This window comes from Physeter macrocephalus, chromosome 7 (genome assembly GCF_002837175.3).
Source record: "Physeter macrocephalus isolate SW-GA chromosome 7, ASM283717v5, whole genome shotgun sequence".
Lineage (NCBI taxonomy): Eukaryota > Metazoa > Chordata > Mammalia > Artiodactyla > Physeteridae > Physeter > Physeter macrocephalus.
Genome location: NC_041220.1, coordinates 108248648 through 108266749, shown reverse-complemented (window position 1 = coordinate 108266749; position 18102 = coordinate 108248648). Strand labels below are relative to the sequence as shown.

Genomic DNA, 18102 nt, shown 5'->3' with positions numbered 1-18102 from the left:
GCCGCAAGGACCGAGCCAGGGCTCAGAAAGACGCGACACGGGGCCAGGCAGCAGGCGCAAGTCCTCACTGCTCCACGGGGGAGGCCTTCCCTCTTACGGGTGAGGAAAAGGAGGTTCAGCGGAGCCAGGTAAGCCCTGCGAGGCCAGGAGCTCCTGGGCAGGCCCCGGCTGCTGCTCTGCCCAAATCCTTCCTCTTGTCCGCCCCTGCCCCCGACCCCAGCCCAAAGTCTCCTGTGCCTCGGGCTCCCTGGGGCAGGGGTGGCCTCGCACCTTGAAGTCACCCCTGTCCTTGGCCCGGCTCTTGGAGGCCATGTTCCGCGCGTGGCCCAGCAGCGTCTGCCCGATGGCCCGCTCTGTGTGCTGCTGCAGGAGCTGCCCGACTTCCTGGGCCTCGGCCAGGAGCTGCTGCCGAAGCTGCAGCCGTGTCTGCTGCGTCTCCTCCTCCAGCCGGCCAGCCTCCTCCAGGACGCGCGCCTCCTGAAAAGGACGGGCGGGGAGAGGTTGGAGCCCCGCTGCTGCCCTGCACGGATGCTCTGGTCAGGGCCAGGACCGGGAGGTAGGGTCGGCCCTGCCCGGAGTCCCAGGAAGGTTGGAGAAGCGATGGAGAAGGGGTGGAAAGTGGGGACCTCTATACGCACTTGATGAGCCTGGGTACCTTGAAGATCCCCCAAGGCATTTATTGAGCACCAACCACGTGCCCAGTGCCATCTGTGGCTTCTCACATATATAAGCACTTCCTCATTCATCCCAAACACCGTGAGGCCTGAACACTAGCAGTGATGAGGACACAGAGGCTCAGAGAGGCTAAGTAACTTTCTATAAGTCCCACAGCAGAGCGGGTTCTAAAGTCACATCGGAGTCCGCGAGTAGTCTGGGACGTCATGGAGGCCAACACAAGGCCTATGGGGATTCCTTTCCTTGCAGGAATAAGAGCTGGAGAAGGAGGTGGGGGAATCAGAGGTAGGGCAGTAAGTCCTGCCTACTTCCCACCAAGCCCTCCTGGGCCGAGCAAAAGAGACTGTGAGCTTGTCCCTCACGAAGGGGTCAAAAAACATCAGCTGCTCCTATAACTCTCAGTGGCTACAGGAGACCTGGAGTCAGCTTGCTTGGGTTTAAATCCCAGTCCCACAATTTACAAAGTCTTTCTTTTGATTTGTTAAAACCTCAAAACAGACTACAGAGCCCTTTTCTCCCAACGCCCGATGACGACGGTACCTATCCGTGCTCTGATTTCATGTGCGTTTTTAGTATAATTCTCATTATAACGTACACCAGAAACTTTGGGCATACTGGGTGCCCCGCTACAGGGGGGGCTGCCATTGTCCTGACCCCACAACGATGCTGGGGCAGGATTGGGGTTTTGGCTAAACCGGGCTGGAACCTGGAAGCTGAGGAAGCAGCACTCCTGGCTGCGGGGCAGGGGGCCGACGCACAGTCTTACCAAGGCTCTGAGCAGCTGCCACTGATGCCCATCCAGACACTGGGAGGAGTCCTGCTCCAGGGCGTGCTGTTCGCGCAGCTCCTGGAGAAGGCTCTTCTTCCCTGACAGTCTCATCTGGGTCAGGGTGGTGATGGCGCTGCTGCGGAGAGCCAGCCTCCGGAGAGCTGAGCGTAAGAGCAGGTCATGCCCCTGCAGGATGCACTGCGTGGACCTTTGGAGAAAGCGGGTGCCGGGCTGAGGGGTCAGTATTCTTGGCTTCACTGAGTGTGATTGGTTAATGTTATGCGACAGCTTGACTGGGCCATGAGGTTCCTGGACATGTGATCAAACATCATTCTGAGAACTTCTGTGAGGGTGTTTCTGTATGAGGTTAACATTTGAATTGGTAGACTCTGTAAAGCAGACTGTCCTCCCTAATGTGGGTGGGCCTCATCCAATCAGTTGAAGGTCTGAAGAGAGGAAAAAGCCGACCTACCCATGAGTAAGAGGGAGCTCCTCCTGCCTGACGGCCTTGAGTGGGATATAGGTTTCTCGTTTTGGACTCAAACTGAAACCCTGGCTTTTCCTGGGTCTTGAGACTGCTGGCCTTCAGACTGGATCTTACACCATTAGCCTTCCTGGTTCTCAGGCCTTTGGACTTGGGACTGAAACTACATTTTTTGGTTCTCCTGAGTCTCCAGCTTGTCAGCTGCAGATCTTGGGACATCTCAGCTTCTCTCTATATATCTATATCTATATCTATAGGTTCTGTTTCTCTGGAGAATACTAATACAGTGACCCACCAAGAAATACCCCAAATAGTCATGCCCCACAGGGAGCCTTTACAGAGGTAGGAGGTCGGAATTAACCCATCCCCTGCTGCCTATCCTCTTAGACGTGGTACTGACCTGGGTTATATTCAGCCAACTGTTCTTTTACTAATCTTTTTAACTTTATCACGTTCTGCCCCAAGTTTCAGGTGCATATATGCAGCTGCCTTCAGTACATATCCACTCAAATTTCTTACATAGCTCTCAAAATTAACACATCCAAAACTGAAATCATGAGCTATTTTTGAGTTCCTATCTCAATGAGTCAAGTAGAAAACCTCGGTCTACCCAGGAGGCTCGACATTTGGTTTTATAACTTGAGGTATTTTCTGACAGCCTGAAAAGTTGAACAAAGCACTGTCAGTCAGTTTACCAAGGAGAAGAGACCTGGCAAACACTCCAGGCTTCCAGCTGGGGGCCCTCATCCTAAGAATAAGAAATCATCCCTTGTAAAGACCTAATTTTGAATCAGCTAAATTCACAAATGGACTGGTTGATCTGTCACTTTCTGAAATCCCTGCCAGAAGTAAGATAAATCCTCTCTGGAGGAAGATCCCATCATTCAAAGTCTCAAATTATCTCTACAGTTTTTAATAACACTGTCCAGCATTCAATAAAAATAATGAGACTTGCAAACAGATAAGAACTGACCAAAAATAGAGAGAAAAAATGGATAATAGAAACATACCCACAAGATATTGGACATTAGAATAATCAGATATGATGAATATGTTTAGGAAATTAAATGATAAGATGAACTTTAGCAGATAACTGGAAACTATGACAAAAATAAAATGGAAATTTTAGAACTGAAAACATAGTAACCAACATTAAGAATTCAGTACATGGGTTTAACAGCAGATAAGACACAGCTGAAGAGAGCATGAACTGGAAGATAGTTCAAAATAAGTATCTAGACTGAACCACAGGGAACAAAAATATAGAATAGCTTCTAAGAGGCAAATGACATAAGGTGAAAAAAATCTAATAAACGTGTAAATGCAGCCCCAGGAAGAATAGGGACAAAATAGGCAGAAGGAATATTTAAAGAGATAGAGGCTCAGAATTTTCAAAAACTGATGGAATATAGCAAATCAAAGGTTCAAGAAGCACTACAGATTTATTTAAAACAAGCAAACAAGAGATTCACAAAAAACCACATCCATGTTTAGGCATATTATAATAAACTGAAGAAAATCAAAGAACAAAAGAAAATCTTAAAAGCAACCAGAAACCATTGAAATCAGAAGACAAAATATTACCTTTAAAAGTATTTTAAAAAAACAACCAAACTAGGATTCTATACCCAATGAAAACATTCCTCAAAAATGAAGATGAGGTAGACATTTTCAGACAAACAAAACCTAAGAGAATTTGTCACTAGCAAATCTAAAATAATGAGAACCTTCATGCAAAAGAAAATACTCCTAGATGGAAACTTAAAGATACAGGAAACAATCAGGAGCAATGGAAAGGGTAAATCTAAATGAATACTGACTGCATAAACCAAAACTAATATCTCATGGGGCTGAAAATATATAGAGATGTAAAATATCCAGTAAGTCATGTGCCCACATCAATTCTGACTCCAAGCTTTCATCCATGGCACTCTGCTATCACTCTATTTCACATTTATATTTACAATTTGGTCTCAACATCACACTGTAAGGGAGGCCGGGGTATGGTTAACCTTACAGATGAGGACACTGAGGTTAGCATGGAGTATCACACAGGACACAAGGCCCCCACCCTCCAGAAAGCTGTACTCACTCTTCACTGAGGCCTCCAAGTTGGCCCAAGACTCGGTGGATGATGCTCTCCTGGTCATCCCGCAGGTGTGTCTGCAGCACAGTGGACAGTGTGTGCTCCTCCATCCACACCTAAACCCCAGGACAGAGGGACAGGGGTCAACGCAAGTTCATTTCATCCATCATTGCTTTGTTGGATCATACCTTTTGTTTCTTATTTTTTAAAAATCCCTTTCTCCCTTGATTTAATTAAATTTTTCTCTTATATTTTCGGCTAAAGTTTTAAAATGTTTCCTATTTGCATGTACATCTTAAGGCATTTAATACGTATTTTCTGTGGCATGAGGAAGGGATCTAATTTTCTCTGGATAAATTGATACTAATTGTCCTAGCACCATTTATTAGATAATTTATCTTTTTATGATGGGCCTGTCATGCCACCTTGTCTGACGTAGTTTCCATATATATATGAATTTCATTCCAGGCTCCTTCTTTTATTCTGTGGATCTGTCTGTTTATTTCTATACAAATACCTCACTGCTTTAATTCCTGTAGTTTATAGGAAGACTTCATAGCTGCTAGGGCAAGTCTTCCCACATTCTTTTGTACAAAACTATCTTAACTATTCTTGGTTGCTTTTCTTTACATATGAATTTTAGGATCAGTTTATCAAGTTTGGGAAAACAGCTTTTTTTTAGATTTTCTTCTAATTGGATTGAATTTACAGATTAATTTGTAGAGAATCACTGTTTTTCCAAAATTGAGTTGTCCTATCCAAAAACAAGGCCTTTCTCTCAATTCTTGCTTTATCCTTTCAACATTTTATAAACTTCTCCATTAAGCACTTATAAACATTGGTCAGATTTATTTTTAGGCACCCTGTAGCTTTGATGCTGAAGGGATCTTTTAGGCTCCCTGTAGCTTTTATTCTGAAGAGGATCTTTATGTTATCACTGTTCTCCTCTACTGCTTTGAAAGTTACCTATTCTGTTTCTATTTCTTCAGTGGTTTTAAACTTTTAATGTACATTCCCAACTCCAGAAATCTTAAGTTAATCAACATTTCTTTTACCTTAGAATTCATGACAGTCAGCACTTCTGAAAATTTCTTATCTGTTATCACTTTGAATTTTATCTCTCCTTCATTCTCTCCTTCTAGAATTCTTAGAAGACTAAGGAAGTCCCTCCAGGACTTTCTCATTCTGTTCCCATGTCTCCTATCCTCTCATATTTTCCATCTCCTTAGCTCTCTGTGCCATATTCTGGACCACTTTCTCACCTTTATCTCCTAGTTTACACACTGTGTCTTCAAACATAATTTGATCTGCTGTTTAACTCATCCATTAAATTTCTGTTTTCATGACTATAATTTTATTCATAAACGATGTGGTTTTCTATCTGTCTTCTTTTTACATCATGTCTTGTTTTTATGCTAGTAATTCCTCCTGTTATTGTTTATTGTTTTAAACATACTTCCTTTATAAGCGCTCTCTAATAGTCCCTTCACCTGAATTTCTCGGTGCTTGTTGTGGTCTAAACTTGGGGCTTACTGTACATGCTGGCTCTCACTTATGGTGGATTGTTGCTTGTGTGTTTTGTAATTTTGGATATTAGCTTATCTTCAGTGTGGCTTTATCTGTGAGAATCCTGTGAGGTCCAAGGCCACACAGCTTTTTAGTGGAGCAGAGGCTCAAACCTAAGTCTGTCTGTCCCCAAAGCTCAAATCTTTTCTAGCTGTATCTGCTCCTCCCTGACTATCTCGCATCACAGGGAGAAACGTGCACCTAGAAACATGCAGCTGGACTGTGTTACACCACGGGGGCTCAATCACTAAGGTGAGACTCTTTTACTTTCCCACATATGTAGCTCTTTTCTGGAGATGGCCATGCTGTATGCAGAACAGGGACAAAGCACAGAGGTCTGGGTGTGAGTAAGCAGCCTAGACTTCAGTTCTCTGGGCCTTGAGATTCATAGCACATACTTAATCTCACAAATCACACTGTGTGACTCAGAACTTTTCCTTTAAGTCAGCCTCTGACTCCTCTTGTGAGGGGTCTACAATAACCTGTCAAAGTGCTTGGGAAACCAGAACATTCTAGAAAATTCTACACAGTGTAGATTCTCTAAAAGGTAAATTAACATTGTCACTAAGAACATGGGGGTCTTTGGTGTGCGTTTTGAGAAGGCAGATACAACTAACAACGGGATCCAAAGCCGATCAAGAGGATGGAGATGATAGGATCAGATGGTGCCTGCAATGGTCACACCACCCCCTTCAACGTTATCGAATGCAGGTTCATGAATGTTTAAATTCTGACGCAAAAAGCTGCTTCCATGGGCTACAGCACTGACCCTGTTCACTGCTACCAGGTTATTCTGTGGTTTCCCATATGTTTACTCTGTTTCAAATGTTCATTTACTAAGGAGAGAAAGGGAAAAGGAACCAACAAGCAGTGCATGCCCGTTACATGCTCCTATAAAAGGAGTGGGTTTAGAGGTAGGGCCGGTGGAAAAGTCAACACCTAAGGCAGACACTGGAGTGCTGGGAGCGGGGAGGCACTGCAGTTTTAAAAGCATGGTCAGAGGAGGCCTCAAGGTGAAGGTGGCTTCAGGATAAAGACCTGAAGCAGGACGAGTGAGGCAGGAGCGCCCAGGGAGCTGGAGGGACACAAGGATGCCGGGGAGGCTGGAATGGGGTGAGAGGGGGAGACAGGGCGGGGGTCAGGGGGTAACCAGGTCCTGACAGGCAGGGCTGTGTAGGGCCTGGTGAGGACTCTGGCTTTTCCGCTGCATGAAATGAGAAGGGGGTTTTGAGCTGAGAAATGACACGATGTGACACAGTGTCTTTTATCAGATCTAATGTGCCAGTAATTATGAGATGCTGTTATTTGAGGTACTACACAGAGAGAAAAATCACTGGTAATTATATTAAGATGCATCTCAATTTCCGAGATGTTAAAATGGTATTAAAATCTGCATCTTAAAAATGAGTGGTATAGGGCTTCCCTTCCCTGGTGGCGCAGTGGTTGAGAGTCCGCCTGCCGATGCAGGGGACACGGGTTCGTGCCCCGGTCCAGGAGGATCCCACATGTCGCGGAGCGGCTGGGTCCGTGAGCCGTGGCCGCTGAGCCTGCGCGTCCGGAGCCTGTGCTCCGCAACGGGAGAGGCCACGGCAGTGAGAGGCCCGCGTACCGCAAAAAAAAATAAAAATAAAAAAAATAAAAAATGAGTGGTATATGATATGCTCCCTCTGGAGCAGTGACTGGCCAAGATGGCAGAACAGGAAGACCCTGAGCTCACCTCCTCCCACGGCACATCAAAATTACTATTTACAGAGCAACTATTGATGAGAAAGACCTGAAGACTAGCAGAAAAAAATTTACAACTAGAGGTATAAAGAAGGGACCACAAGGAGATGGGTAGGAGGGGCAGAGTCATGGTAGGTAAAGTCAAGTCCCATAATTCCAGGTGGGTGACCCACAAACAGGAGAATAATTCCAACTGCAGTGGTTCTCCCCAAGGAGTAAGGGGTCCGAGGCCCATCAGGCTCCCCAGCCCAGGGGTCCTGCATTGGGAAGATGAACCCCCAGAACATTTGGCTTTGAAGGCCAGTGGGGTTTATATTTTTGGGAGAGCCAAAGGACTATGGGAAATAGAGAGCCATCCTTAAAGTGTACACACAAAATCTCACAATGTCCAGGACCCAAGGCAGAAGTAGTAATTTGAAAGAAGGCTGGGTCAGACCCACCTGCTGATCTTGGAGAGCCTCCCAGAGAGGCAGGAGGCAATTGGCACCCCCCGCTGGGGGCATAGATGCTGGCAGTAGCCATTCTGGGGAGCTCATTCTATCACAAGGACACTGGTGCTGGTAAGCGCCCTTTTGGAATCCTCCCTCTGGTTCATTAACGCAGGGATCCAGCCTACCCACCAGCCTGTCGGCACCAGTACTGGGACACCTCAAGCCAAGCAGCTAACCAGGCAGGGACACAGCCCTACCCACCAGTAGGCCAACTGCCTTAGGACCCCTGAGAGCCTCCAGCTGGCCCAGGACCCTACCCTGCCCACCAGTGGTCCAACACCAACTCTAGGACCCCCAGGGCCCTGCAGCCAGGGGCCCCGGGACCTGGCTCTGCCCACCGGTGGGCCAGCACTAGCCCTAAGATCAGCCTCACCTTCCAGTGGTCTTAGTAATATTTTTTTGGGCCCCGGGACCTGGCTCTGCCCACCGGTGGGCCAGCACTAGCCCTAAGATCAGCCTCACCTTCCAGTGGTCTTAGTAATTTTTTTTTGGATATGTCCCCTCAGGCAAGGGAAACAAAAGCAAAAATAAACAAATGGGACTAAATCAAACTAAAAAGATTTTGCACAGTGAAGGAAACTATCAACAAAACGGAAAGGCTGACTATTGAATGGGAGAAGATATTTGCAAATGATATATCCTATAAGGGGTTAATATCCAAAATATACAAAGAACTCATACAACTCAACATCAAAAAAACAAACAACCCAATTAAAAATTGGGCAGAGGCTCTGAATAGATGTTTTCCCAAAGACATATAGATGGCCAACAGGCACATGAAAAGATGCTCAATATCACCAATCGTCAGGGAAATGCAAATCAAAACCACAGTAAGGTATCATCTTACGTCTGTCAGAATGCTATTATCAAAAAGACAACAAATAAGTTTTGACGAGGATGTGAAGAAAAGGGAACCCTTATATACTGTTGGTGGGAATGTAAATTGGTGCAGCCAATATGGAAGACAGTATGGAAATTCCTCAAAATATTAAAAACAGAACTACCATATAAGGCAGCAATCCCACTCCTGGGTGTTTATTCGAAGAAAATTAAAACACTAATTAGAAAAGATATCCACACCTCTATGTTCATTGCAGCATTATTTACAATAGTCAAGATATGGGAGCAAACTCGTGCCAGTTGATAGATGAATGGATAAAGAAGATGTGGTATATACAATGGAATATTACCCAGCCATAAAAAAGAATGAAATCTTGCCATTTGCAACAATATGGACAGACCTAGAGGCTATTATGCTAAGTGAAGTAAGTCAGACAGAGAAACACAAATACTGTATGATTTCACTTCTATGTGCATTTTTAAAAACAAAACAAATGAACAAACATAACAAAAGAGACAGTCACAGACACAGAGAACAAACAGGTGCTTGCCAGAGGGGAGGGGGTGGGGGGAGGAGAGAAATAGGTGAGGGAGGTTAAGAGATACAAACTTCAGTTACAAAATAAATGAGTCAGGGGTATGAAATGTGGGTAATACAGTCAATAATTATTTAATATCTTTGTATGGTGACATGTCATAACTAGACATATCATGGTGATAATTTTGAAATGTATAGACATATTGAATCACTGTGTTGTGTAACAGGAACTAACGTAGTGTTGTAGGTCATTTATACTTCAAAAACAAATAAGAAACAAACAAACCCATAGAAAAAGAGATCAGATGTGTGGTTACCGGAGGAGGAGGAGGAGGAATTGGATAAAAATAGTCAAAAGGTATAAACTTCCACTTGAAAGATAAATAAGTACCAGGGATGTAATGTACAACATGGCAAGTATAATGAACACTGCTCTATGTTCTGTATGAAAATTGTTAAGAGAGTAAATCCTCACACCATAAGGAAAAAATACTTTTTTCTATTTCTTTGAATTTGTATCTATATGAGATGATGGGCGTTCACTAAACTTATTGTGGTCATCATTTCATGCTGTATGTAAGTCAAATCATTATGCTGTACACCTTAAACTTACACAGGGCTGTAATGTCAATTACATCTCGGTAAAAATGGAAGAGAAAAAAAATTTTTTTAATAAAATGGAAGAGAAAAAAAATTTTTAAGTGTAAGTATCACTCTGGCTGGGGGTTGAGAATAGACCACAAGGGGCCGTGGATTCAGGGAGACCAGAGGGCTTGCTCTCAGCAGACCGGGGAGAAGCCCACAAACCTGCATTAGAACGGATCACATTTTGAGAACCACCATTCTACAACCTGTTCCAGTTGTGTGACTGACAAACTCCACAACATTTAACAACTTCTCTGAGTAACAGAATATGAAATCACCAAGGCCTTTTGGATAGAAAATAAGTGGAAAATGCATTTCATAGTCTGGGTGTGTGTTAGATTTTCCATGAATAGTTTTGTTGGCCTTTTCTTCTCATGACTAAATATTCATCTTGACCACAGAAAGTTCATCTCATTTTTATCATCAACAAGGAAATATGGAAAGTGGAAGAGAATATGGATCTCTAAATATCTTGTGGTAATTTAAGGTAATTAAACAATCCATCGGTAAATTAATTTTGACATCCAAACTTTGAGAAAACAGACTGGGGTCACACTTATTTAATCAGTTGATGAGGTCATTAACTTCTGCTTGCTTCTTGCATGCAGAACTCCTCTTGAAATACTTCTGCACAAGCAAAGGAATATTCACACGCATGCATACGCTCACAAAGTAAATAAAAATAAAAACCAGAAGCTATGCATTGTCTGATATCTGCTTAAAGTAACTTAAGACTCATAACTAGAGGTTTTTAGATGAATCATGGCTGTTTGCCTAATAATTTATCAGAAATGAAGTTCTAGATTTTTTCAATGTCAGTCATTAAGCAATTAAACAGATACTGCGAGAAGGGTCTTAACCTGCATGATCTCGCAGCAACCCTGTTGGGTATTTTGATCCCTATTTTTCACATGAAAGCTGAGGTTCAGAGAAATTTAGCAAGCTGTGCAAAAGCAGAGTTGTGGGAAATCTGCCAGCTGACTGGCAAGAGTCACCCAGCCCATTAACGGGGTTGCTCTGGTTCAAACCCAGGCATTCAGCTTCCAAGATTAGAAGCCTGTCTTCAAACCACAAATGTCTCTAAAAGGCCTGATCCCCATTTGGGAGCTGACATCAAAGGCACATCAGACTTATCTGGTGATCTTGCCAAACCGCTGAGGCCCAGGTTTCTCCCCTCCTTCCCCGGAGATGGTAAATTATATGGTCTGGGGCCCAGGATTGGTATGAATCAGAGGAATTCAGCTTCATTTACCCTTGGTGACCCTGTGCTAATTTCCAAAGCTGCATTATTGTTGCTGGAAATGCAGCAAAGTTTTCCTGAGCATTTGCTATATCCCAGCTACTGGGCTTCGATTAAGGAAGTGAAATATGAAAAGCAGGGTTGCTGTCCTCCAGGAGCCTACAGCCATATCGAGGAGACTGCAAGTTATCAGTGACAGGACAACACAATACAGCTGACGGCGGACTGAAATTAATTAGAAGGAGGTCTAATAAATTGGACAGGCAGGAAACTAGGCCGTATGCTCGTCCCTGGCTGGAAATGGCCCCATGATGCTTCCCTTTATTTACTGGTACTTTGGACAGCTCCCGTTAGCTGCTTTAGAAAACCTCTATTGGTTGCATCAGTTGAGTGCTCTTTTGTAACTAACTGAACACTCAATGTAAAAAGACAGGGTGTTTCTCATAACAAGTACCTCGGGGTAGGCAGTCCAGGGCTGGGACAGTCCGCCTTTCTGCCCCACCCTCCTGAATCCTGCATCTAAGTCAAAGGAAGGCCAGCATACCTCCAGTCCTCCTGTACCTGCTCTGGGCAGGAAGAACAGGGAACACTGAAGAGGAGGATGTCTCCTAGCAACACTTGGCCTTTGTATTAGGGAACAGAAGCCTTGTGCAGGTACCATACCTTCTCTCATAGGCTAGAACTGCATCATGCGGCCACTTCTAGATGCTGGGATATTGAACATGTTAGTTTTACAGCCTCTAGCATGCAGGAAAGCAAGAGAGAAAGGAAATGTGGGCGTTTTCATTTAGAAATTTGACAGTTCTTAATTCTTTAAAAATAAAATTGAGGTATATTAGTTTACATAGCTATTGTAACACATAGCCACAAACGCTGTGGCTTCAAATGACACAAATTTAGTATCTTACAGTTCTGGAGGTCAGAAGTCTGAAATGAAAGGAACAGGGCTGTGTTCCTTCTGGAGACTCTGGGGGGAGTCTGTTCCTTGCCTTTTCCAGCTTCTCGAGGCCTCTCGCATTCCTTGGCTGACGCGCACATCACTCTAGCCTCTGCTTAGGTCATCACATCTCCTCTGACTCTGACCCTCCTCCTTCCCTTTTAAAAGGACCCTTGTGAACACACTGGGCCACTCAGATAATCCAGAATAATCTTTACATCCCCAGATCCTTAATTTGATTGCACGCAAGGTCCCTTTGCCCTGTTAGGTAACATATTCACAGGTTCTGGGGATTAGGATGTGGGGACATTATTCTGTCTACCACATATATACATGGTTTTAATAACGAAATAGACTTTCACTGAAAAACAGGAGTCCCGTGTGTGCAGCTCCTCCCCCCCACCAGTCCACTCCCTTGAAGAACCGCTCTCTGTCATTTATGTCTATTATTCTAAAGAAGGCTTTGCTGCCCTTCTTGTTGGATTAACCGAAGGCATCATCTACTGACTTCCTATCCTGGGAGAGGAGGGCTCTTGCTCTCTTCTCCCCGTCTCCCCATTGGGAAAGGTTGGCAACCAGAATCTTGGTAAAGCATCTAGCATAGGCACTAGGGGATGCTCAGTGAAGGAAATCCCTCGTTATTCTTCAGAAGTTTAAAAAAAAGGCAGACTCCAGACCCAGTTTTACAAAATGCTGCACCTGCTTTTCTTGCTCCAGGAGATCTTGGAAGAGTTTCCACTGCTGACTCCGGAAGCGATCCAACTTCTCCAGCTGCTGGGCCGCGTTCTCCTGGGCCTCCTGCCTCAGGTATTCACACTCTGCCTGGGAGAGGTCAGTCACACAGGGGAGCGTCTGGAGGAACAGGACGTCCACAAACTTCTGGAACGTTTCCATGGTGCTGCGATACAGCTCCTGAAGCCGAGAGCCACACGGCGGAGCTACATGTCAGGCTCTCACCCAGGGCAGGGCCGAGGGTTTCACGCAGGACACAGAGGAAATCCAGTGAAGGGAGCTCTCAAATCACACACAGGCGCGCGCACGCACACACATGCACACAAACACACTCAGCCTTGGGAAACGCCCACTGCCTTCCAGCCCTCTCACCCTCACCCAGTCAAGTGCCAGACCTGCGCTTTTGACCCAATGAGCCCTTAATCACTGGCGTTTCCTCTAAACCTCCATCCAGATTATTTTCACGACCCCTCACTGGTCTCCCTGCCTCCCTCCACCCTCCACACTTAGGCGAGTTATTTGCACAAGCATAGATCTTTCAATTCCAGCTCAAATAACCTGGAAGACCTCTCCCCATGGCAATCAGACCTGCCTAGCAGGGCTTCAGGGGCTGCCTCATTTCTCACCATTCTGTTACCTTCATCCCACCTCCCCCACTCCATTCTCTTTCTAAAAATCTTTTAAATTTTGAAAAACAAAAACCTGTAGATAATATATTAAACATCTCTGAATCCACCACTCAGTTTTCCTTTTTGTTTCAGACTAAAAACAATAAACCTTACAGGTTAAGTTGGAATCCTTTAAGTTCGCTCTGCAATTCTTTTCCCCTCCCTCCCAGTGTCCTCAGAGATAGCCATCCCCATGAATTCAGCATCTCTGTCTCCAATTTAGATTTCTATACTTTCACTATATATGATGCCCATAAATGTGGCTTTTGGTGTGTGTGTTACTTCACATAAATGGCATCTCGTTGCATGTTTCATTATATGGATGCTTTTTAAAGCCTCTCCCCTTCTCCCCACCTCCAGGCACTTTCACATCTGAAATGGACTCCTCTTCACCCTGCAAAACCCCTGCAAAATAATCCCTTCTCTGTGAAGCCTTGCCTGGGCCACTCAGACTAACACGGACATTTCTCACCCTGGGCTCCTGCAGCTCTTTGGTTAGCCACACCAGGGCATCAAAACTACAGTTTATCTGTCATCCCTCCTGGACCACAACTGCCCAAGAGCAGAGACTGCATCATACTCAGATCTGCACCCACGTCTCACAACCTCCTAGACTAAGCACCTGACTGCAGTTTCTGAATGCACACACCAACATGATGCAGAATGCCCATTTCCCCTTCTCCATCTAGGAACTCCCCTCACATGTTCCAAACTCAATTTGAGGTCTCCTCTTCTGGGAAGGCCTCCTGACCACAGGGTTGTTTTGTTTTGTTCTTTTTTTAACATCTTTATTGGAGTATAATTGCTTTACAGTGTTGTGTTAGTTTCTGCTTTATAACAAAGTGAATCAGTTATACATATACATATATCCCCATATCTCCTCCCTCTCGCGTCTCCCTCACACCCGCCCTATCCCACCCCTCTAGGTGGTCACAAAGCACGGAGCTGATCTCCCTGTGCTATGCGGCTGCTTCCCACTAGCTATCTCTTTTACATTTGGTAGTGTATATATGTCCATGCCACTCTCTCACTTCGTCCCAGCTTACCCTTCCCCCTCCCCATGTCCTCAAGTCCATTCTCTACATCTGCACCTTTATTCCTGTCCTGCCCCTAGGTTCTTCAGAAACTTTTTTTTTTTTTAGATTCCATATATATGCCGACCACAGGGTTTTTTACAAATAAAGTCTTATTACTTTAGCATCTATAGGGCCTAGAAAAGCACCTGGCAAATATCAGGTAATAATATTATATTTGTTAATAATTATGAATTCTTACCATGTACCAGAGAGTGTCATAAACACTCTTCTTGTATAATCTCATTCATCCTTCTAACAGTCCAATGAAGATGTTCTATTATAATTACCATTATTTTACAGATGAGGAAACTAAGACCCAGAGAAGATAAGTAACTGGACATTTGTAGAGGGTGGGTCCTGGCTGTTGGACTATTGAACTCATGCTCTTAACCTGTATGCTACAAGGATAATTGGTTATTTTTGGAAAAAAATATTCTCAGCACCTCCTCTGGTGTACCGAAGTCATACTTGGTATGCTCAACGAATATAAGTTAAATTTAACTCAAATCAGTGTTAATGAAACCCAATGAATACCATGTTTTAAAAAGTTCATGGCCAAGCTGAACCTTGTTTGTAATAAAGTGACCATGACAGGGGCACAAGGGACCCACACCTTTTTAAAAGATTTAGAGATCCTACTTCTGAGAGTGGCCAACCAGGTAATTTGAAGCAATTTCTCCCACTGAAGATGAATTTTTTAAAAAAGCTGGACAAAATGTTTATTAAATCATCCTAAAAGTCTGAAAGAGCTAACAAGGTAGTGAAGAGTGTGGTGCCTCAGGTTGGGAGAAGATGCAGTCAGAGAAGTGTGCCCAGCCCTTGGGCTGTGTTTACATTAAGAGGTGTAGGTCAATCCAGGGGAGATGGCTGCACAGCTGATGGACCTGTGACAGCCTCAAGCAGTCGAAGGGACAGAAGGTGGAGTTCACAGCTCATATGGGTTGGGGCCTCGTAAACCATTCCACACCTAGGGCTGGAACCCAAAAAGCAGCACCAGAGATACATGACTGAAATGGAAGGAAACCAGATCTGACCAGTTTAAACAGATGGCAACCTGGAGTCTGGTCATGTGGGCGACCCAGCATATTTCAAGTCCAGACCTTGAATTAACATGACTCTGGCTCATTAGAGGCCCAATCATCGGGCAGAAGCAAAGGAAAATCCTCTCTGGGGGAGGAGAGCATCGCTGCATACTTGAAAATATTTTTACCAATATATGTACAAACCTGAGACAAGGCATATGAGAAAAAATAAACAGGTACACAAGGAGATAAGAATATGACCAAAGACCTACACAAACAACAGACATGAAAAACAAACCCACAGGTAGTCCAGAGAGTGTAATTAGAAGACAAGGACTTTAAAGGATTGATGCTTACCATGCTCATGACGTTAAAAGCCACTCTTAAACCTTAAAGCAAAGAGCTAGAAATTATAAAAAGTAACGTTACTTAGTTTAAAAAAAAGTCAGAGCTTCTAGAATTGATGAACACTGCTCAATAATATGAACCCAATGTATAAGTTTCATTGCAGTTTAGATGCAGCTGGAGAGAGAATTAGTACTGGAAGAAAGATCAGGAGAAAATCCAGAACAAAGTAAAGAGAGACTAAGGGATGGAAAATACGGAGGAGAAGATCAAGGCTAAAAGATACAGTGAGAAAGTCCAAAATGTTTAACTGGAGTCCCCTAAGGAAAGAAGGGAGAGTCCAGGCAGTAGTCATATTTGAAGTGATAATGGCTGAGCAATCTCTCAAAACTGATGAAAGAAATTTACAGATGAGGAAACTGAGGCTTTATCTGTACATGTAAAAGAGAGGTTAAATAAATTGCATCAGTTCACACACAGGGCCCTGGTGGTCAGGCTCCTGCACCCATGATCTAGCCATAACGCTCTTAGGTAATTTTTTTTAACAAAGAATGGATGAGAGTATAAGCAGCACCTAATAAACACAGGGTCACTTTTTGTGACATTAATAGTAGATAAAGGGCTTCCCTGGTGGCGCGGTGCTTAAGAATCTGCCTGCCAATGCAGGGGACACGAGTTTGATCCCTGGCCCCGGAGGATCCCGCATACCTCAAAGCAACTAAGCCCGCATGCTATAAATACTGAGCCTGTGCTCTAGAGCCTGCGTGCCACAACTACCGAAGCCTGCGCACCTAGAGCCTGTGCTCTGCAGCAAGAGAAGCCACCACAATGAGAAGCCCGCACACCGCAATGAAGAGTAGCCCCCGCTCACTGCAACTAGAGAAAGCCCGCGCACAGCAACGAAGACCCAACACAGCCAATGATAAAAACAAATAAATTTTTTTTAAAAAGTAGATGAAATAGTTTTTAAGAAAAAAAGCTCTTCTAGAGAGAAAGGGGATCAGCTCATAGCACCAAAAGGTTTAATTCACCAGAAAGATGTAAAGGTTCTAAATTTGTATGCACTTAATGGCATTACCCAAATCAATGCAATTTGTCACATTAACAAAATAAAGCTGAAAAGCATCATGATGATTATGTGAATAAATGAAGAAAAAAGTACTTCACAAAATTTAATTTCCATGCAGAAGGAACACTCTTAGCAAAATAGGAAATGGAAGGAAACTTCCTCAATCTGAAAAAAAAAAAAAAAAACTATACCAAACATTATACTTGAGGGTAGAAACTACAAAGGTCCTGCTTTTATGTAAATGGAATCATATAGCATGTTAGGTTTGTGTATCTCAACTTTATATGTCCTTGTGAGATTCCTCTGTGTTGTCATGTGTAGCAGTAGTTCATTCTTCCTCACTGGTCTTTAGTATTTCACTGTATAAATACACCACCATTTATCCATTCTACTGTTGAGGGACATTTGTGTGGCTTCTTATTATAGACTATTACACATTCTGCTGACGTGAACTTTCTTGTGGATGCTGTTTGATACACACGTGCACTTGTTTCTCTTGGGCATATGCCAAGGAGCGGAATTGTTGGGCTATGTGTATGTGTAGCTTCAGTCCATATCCTCCATAACTAATAGCCACCAATTTGATTAACATTTTGAATTTATAGATCAATTTGGTGAGGATGAACATCCTTACAATATCAAATCTTCCAATCCAGAAACATGGTATATCTTTACATTTATTTAGATCTTATTAATTTTTCTTAATATTGTTTTGTGAGCAGGGAGTGGACTGGGATTGGGAGGAGGTGTGAGGGGGCTTCAGAGGTCCTGGTCATGATCTCTTTCTTGATCTGGATGGGGGTTACATAGATGTGTTTTTAATAGTCATTTGTTAATCCATAGGGTCATGTGTTATCCATTGATTTGTGTCTATTACATTTCACAATAAAAATGGTTTAATAATATGGGAGTGATTTACATTTTCTTCCAGCCTCTGGAAATCCCAATTTTCTGCTAGGAGCCAGATTTTAAAAATTGATTCTCCTATGTTGGAATCTATCCTTCCATAGCAGCAGTTGGGGATACTACGACACACCTTTTTCTTTTTTGTTCATGATTGTCAAACTGCAAAAATACGCTGTTTGCAAATTCAAGAAAGGTGAACTTTGTAAAAGCTACATGGTCCATTAGTCGAGGCTCTTTCTAATAAAAAATGTGCTGGATTCTGTCTGCTACCTGGACAGAGACACATCT

At 43.7% G+C, this 18102-nt stretch overlaps 1 protein-coding gene across 2 annotated transcripts in view; it reads right to left on the bottom strand.

Moving 5' to 3' along the window:
• EVC (EvC ciliary complex subunit 1) overlaps positions 1–18102 on the bottom strand; it is an 81276-nt gene that overhangs the window by 14814 nt on the left and 48360 nt on the right. For both annotated transcript variants that reach the window (XM_024119412.3, XM_024119413.3), the window contains exons 12-15: positions 12696–12908; positions 4021–4130; positions 1442–1652; positions 271–477 (exon numbers count right to left, since the gene is read on the bottom strand). In XM_024119412.3, coding sequence (XP_023975180.1) covers positions 271–477; positions 1442–1652; positions 4021–4130; positions 12696–12908 — 741 coding nt within the window. The remainder of the gene's footprint in view (positions 1–270; positions 478–1441; positions 1653–4020; positions 4131–12695; positions 12909–18102) is intronic.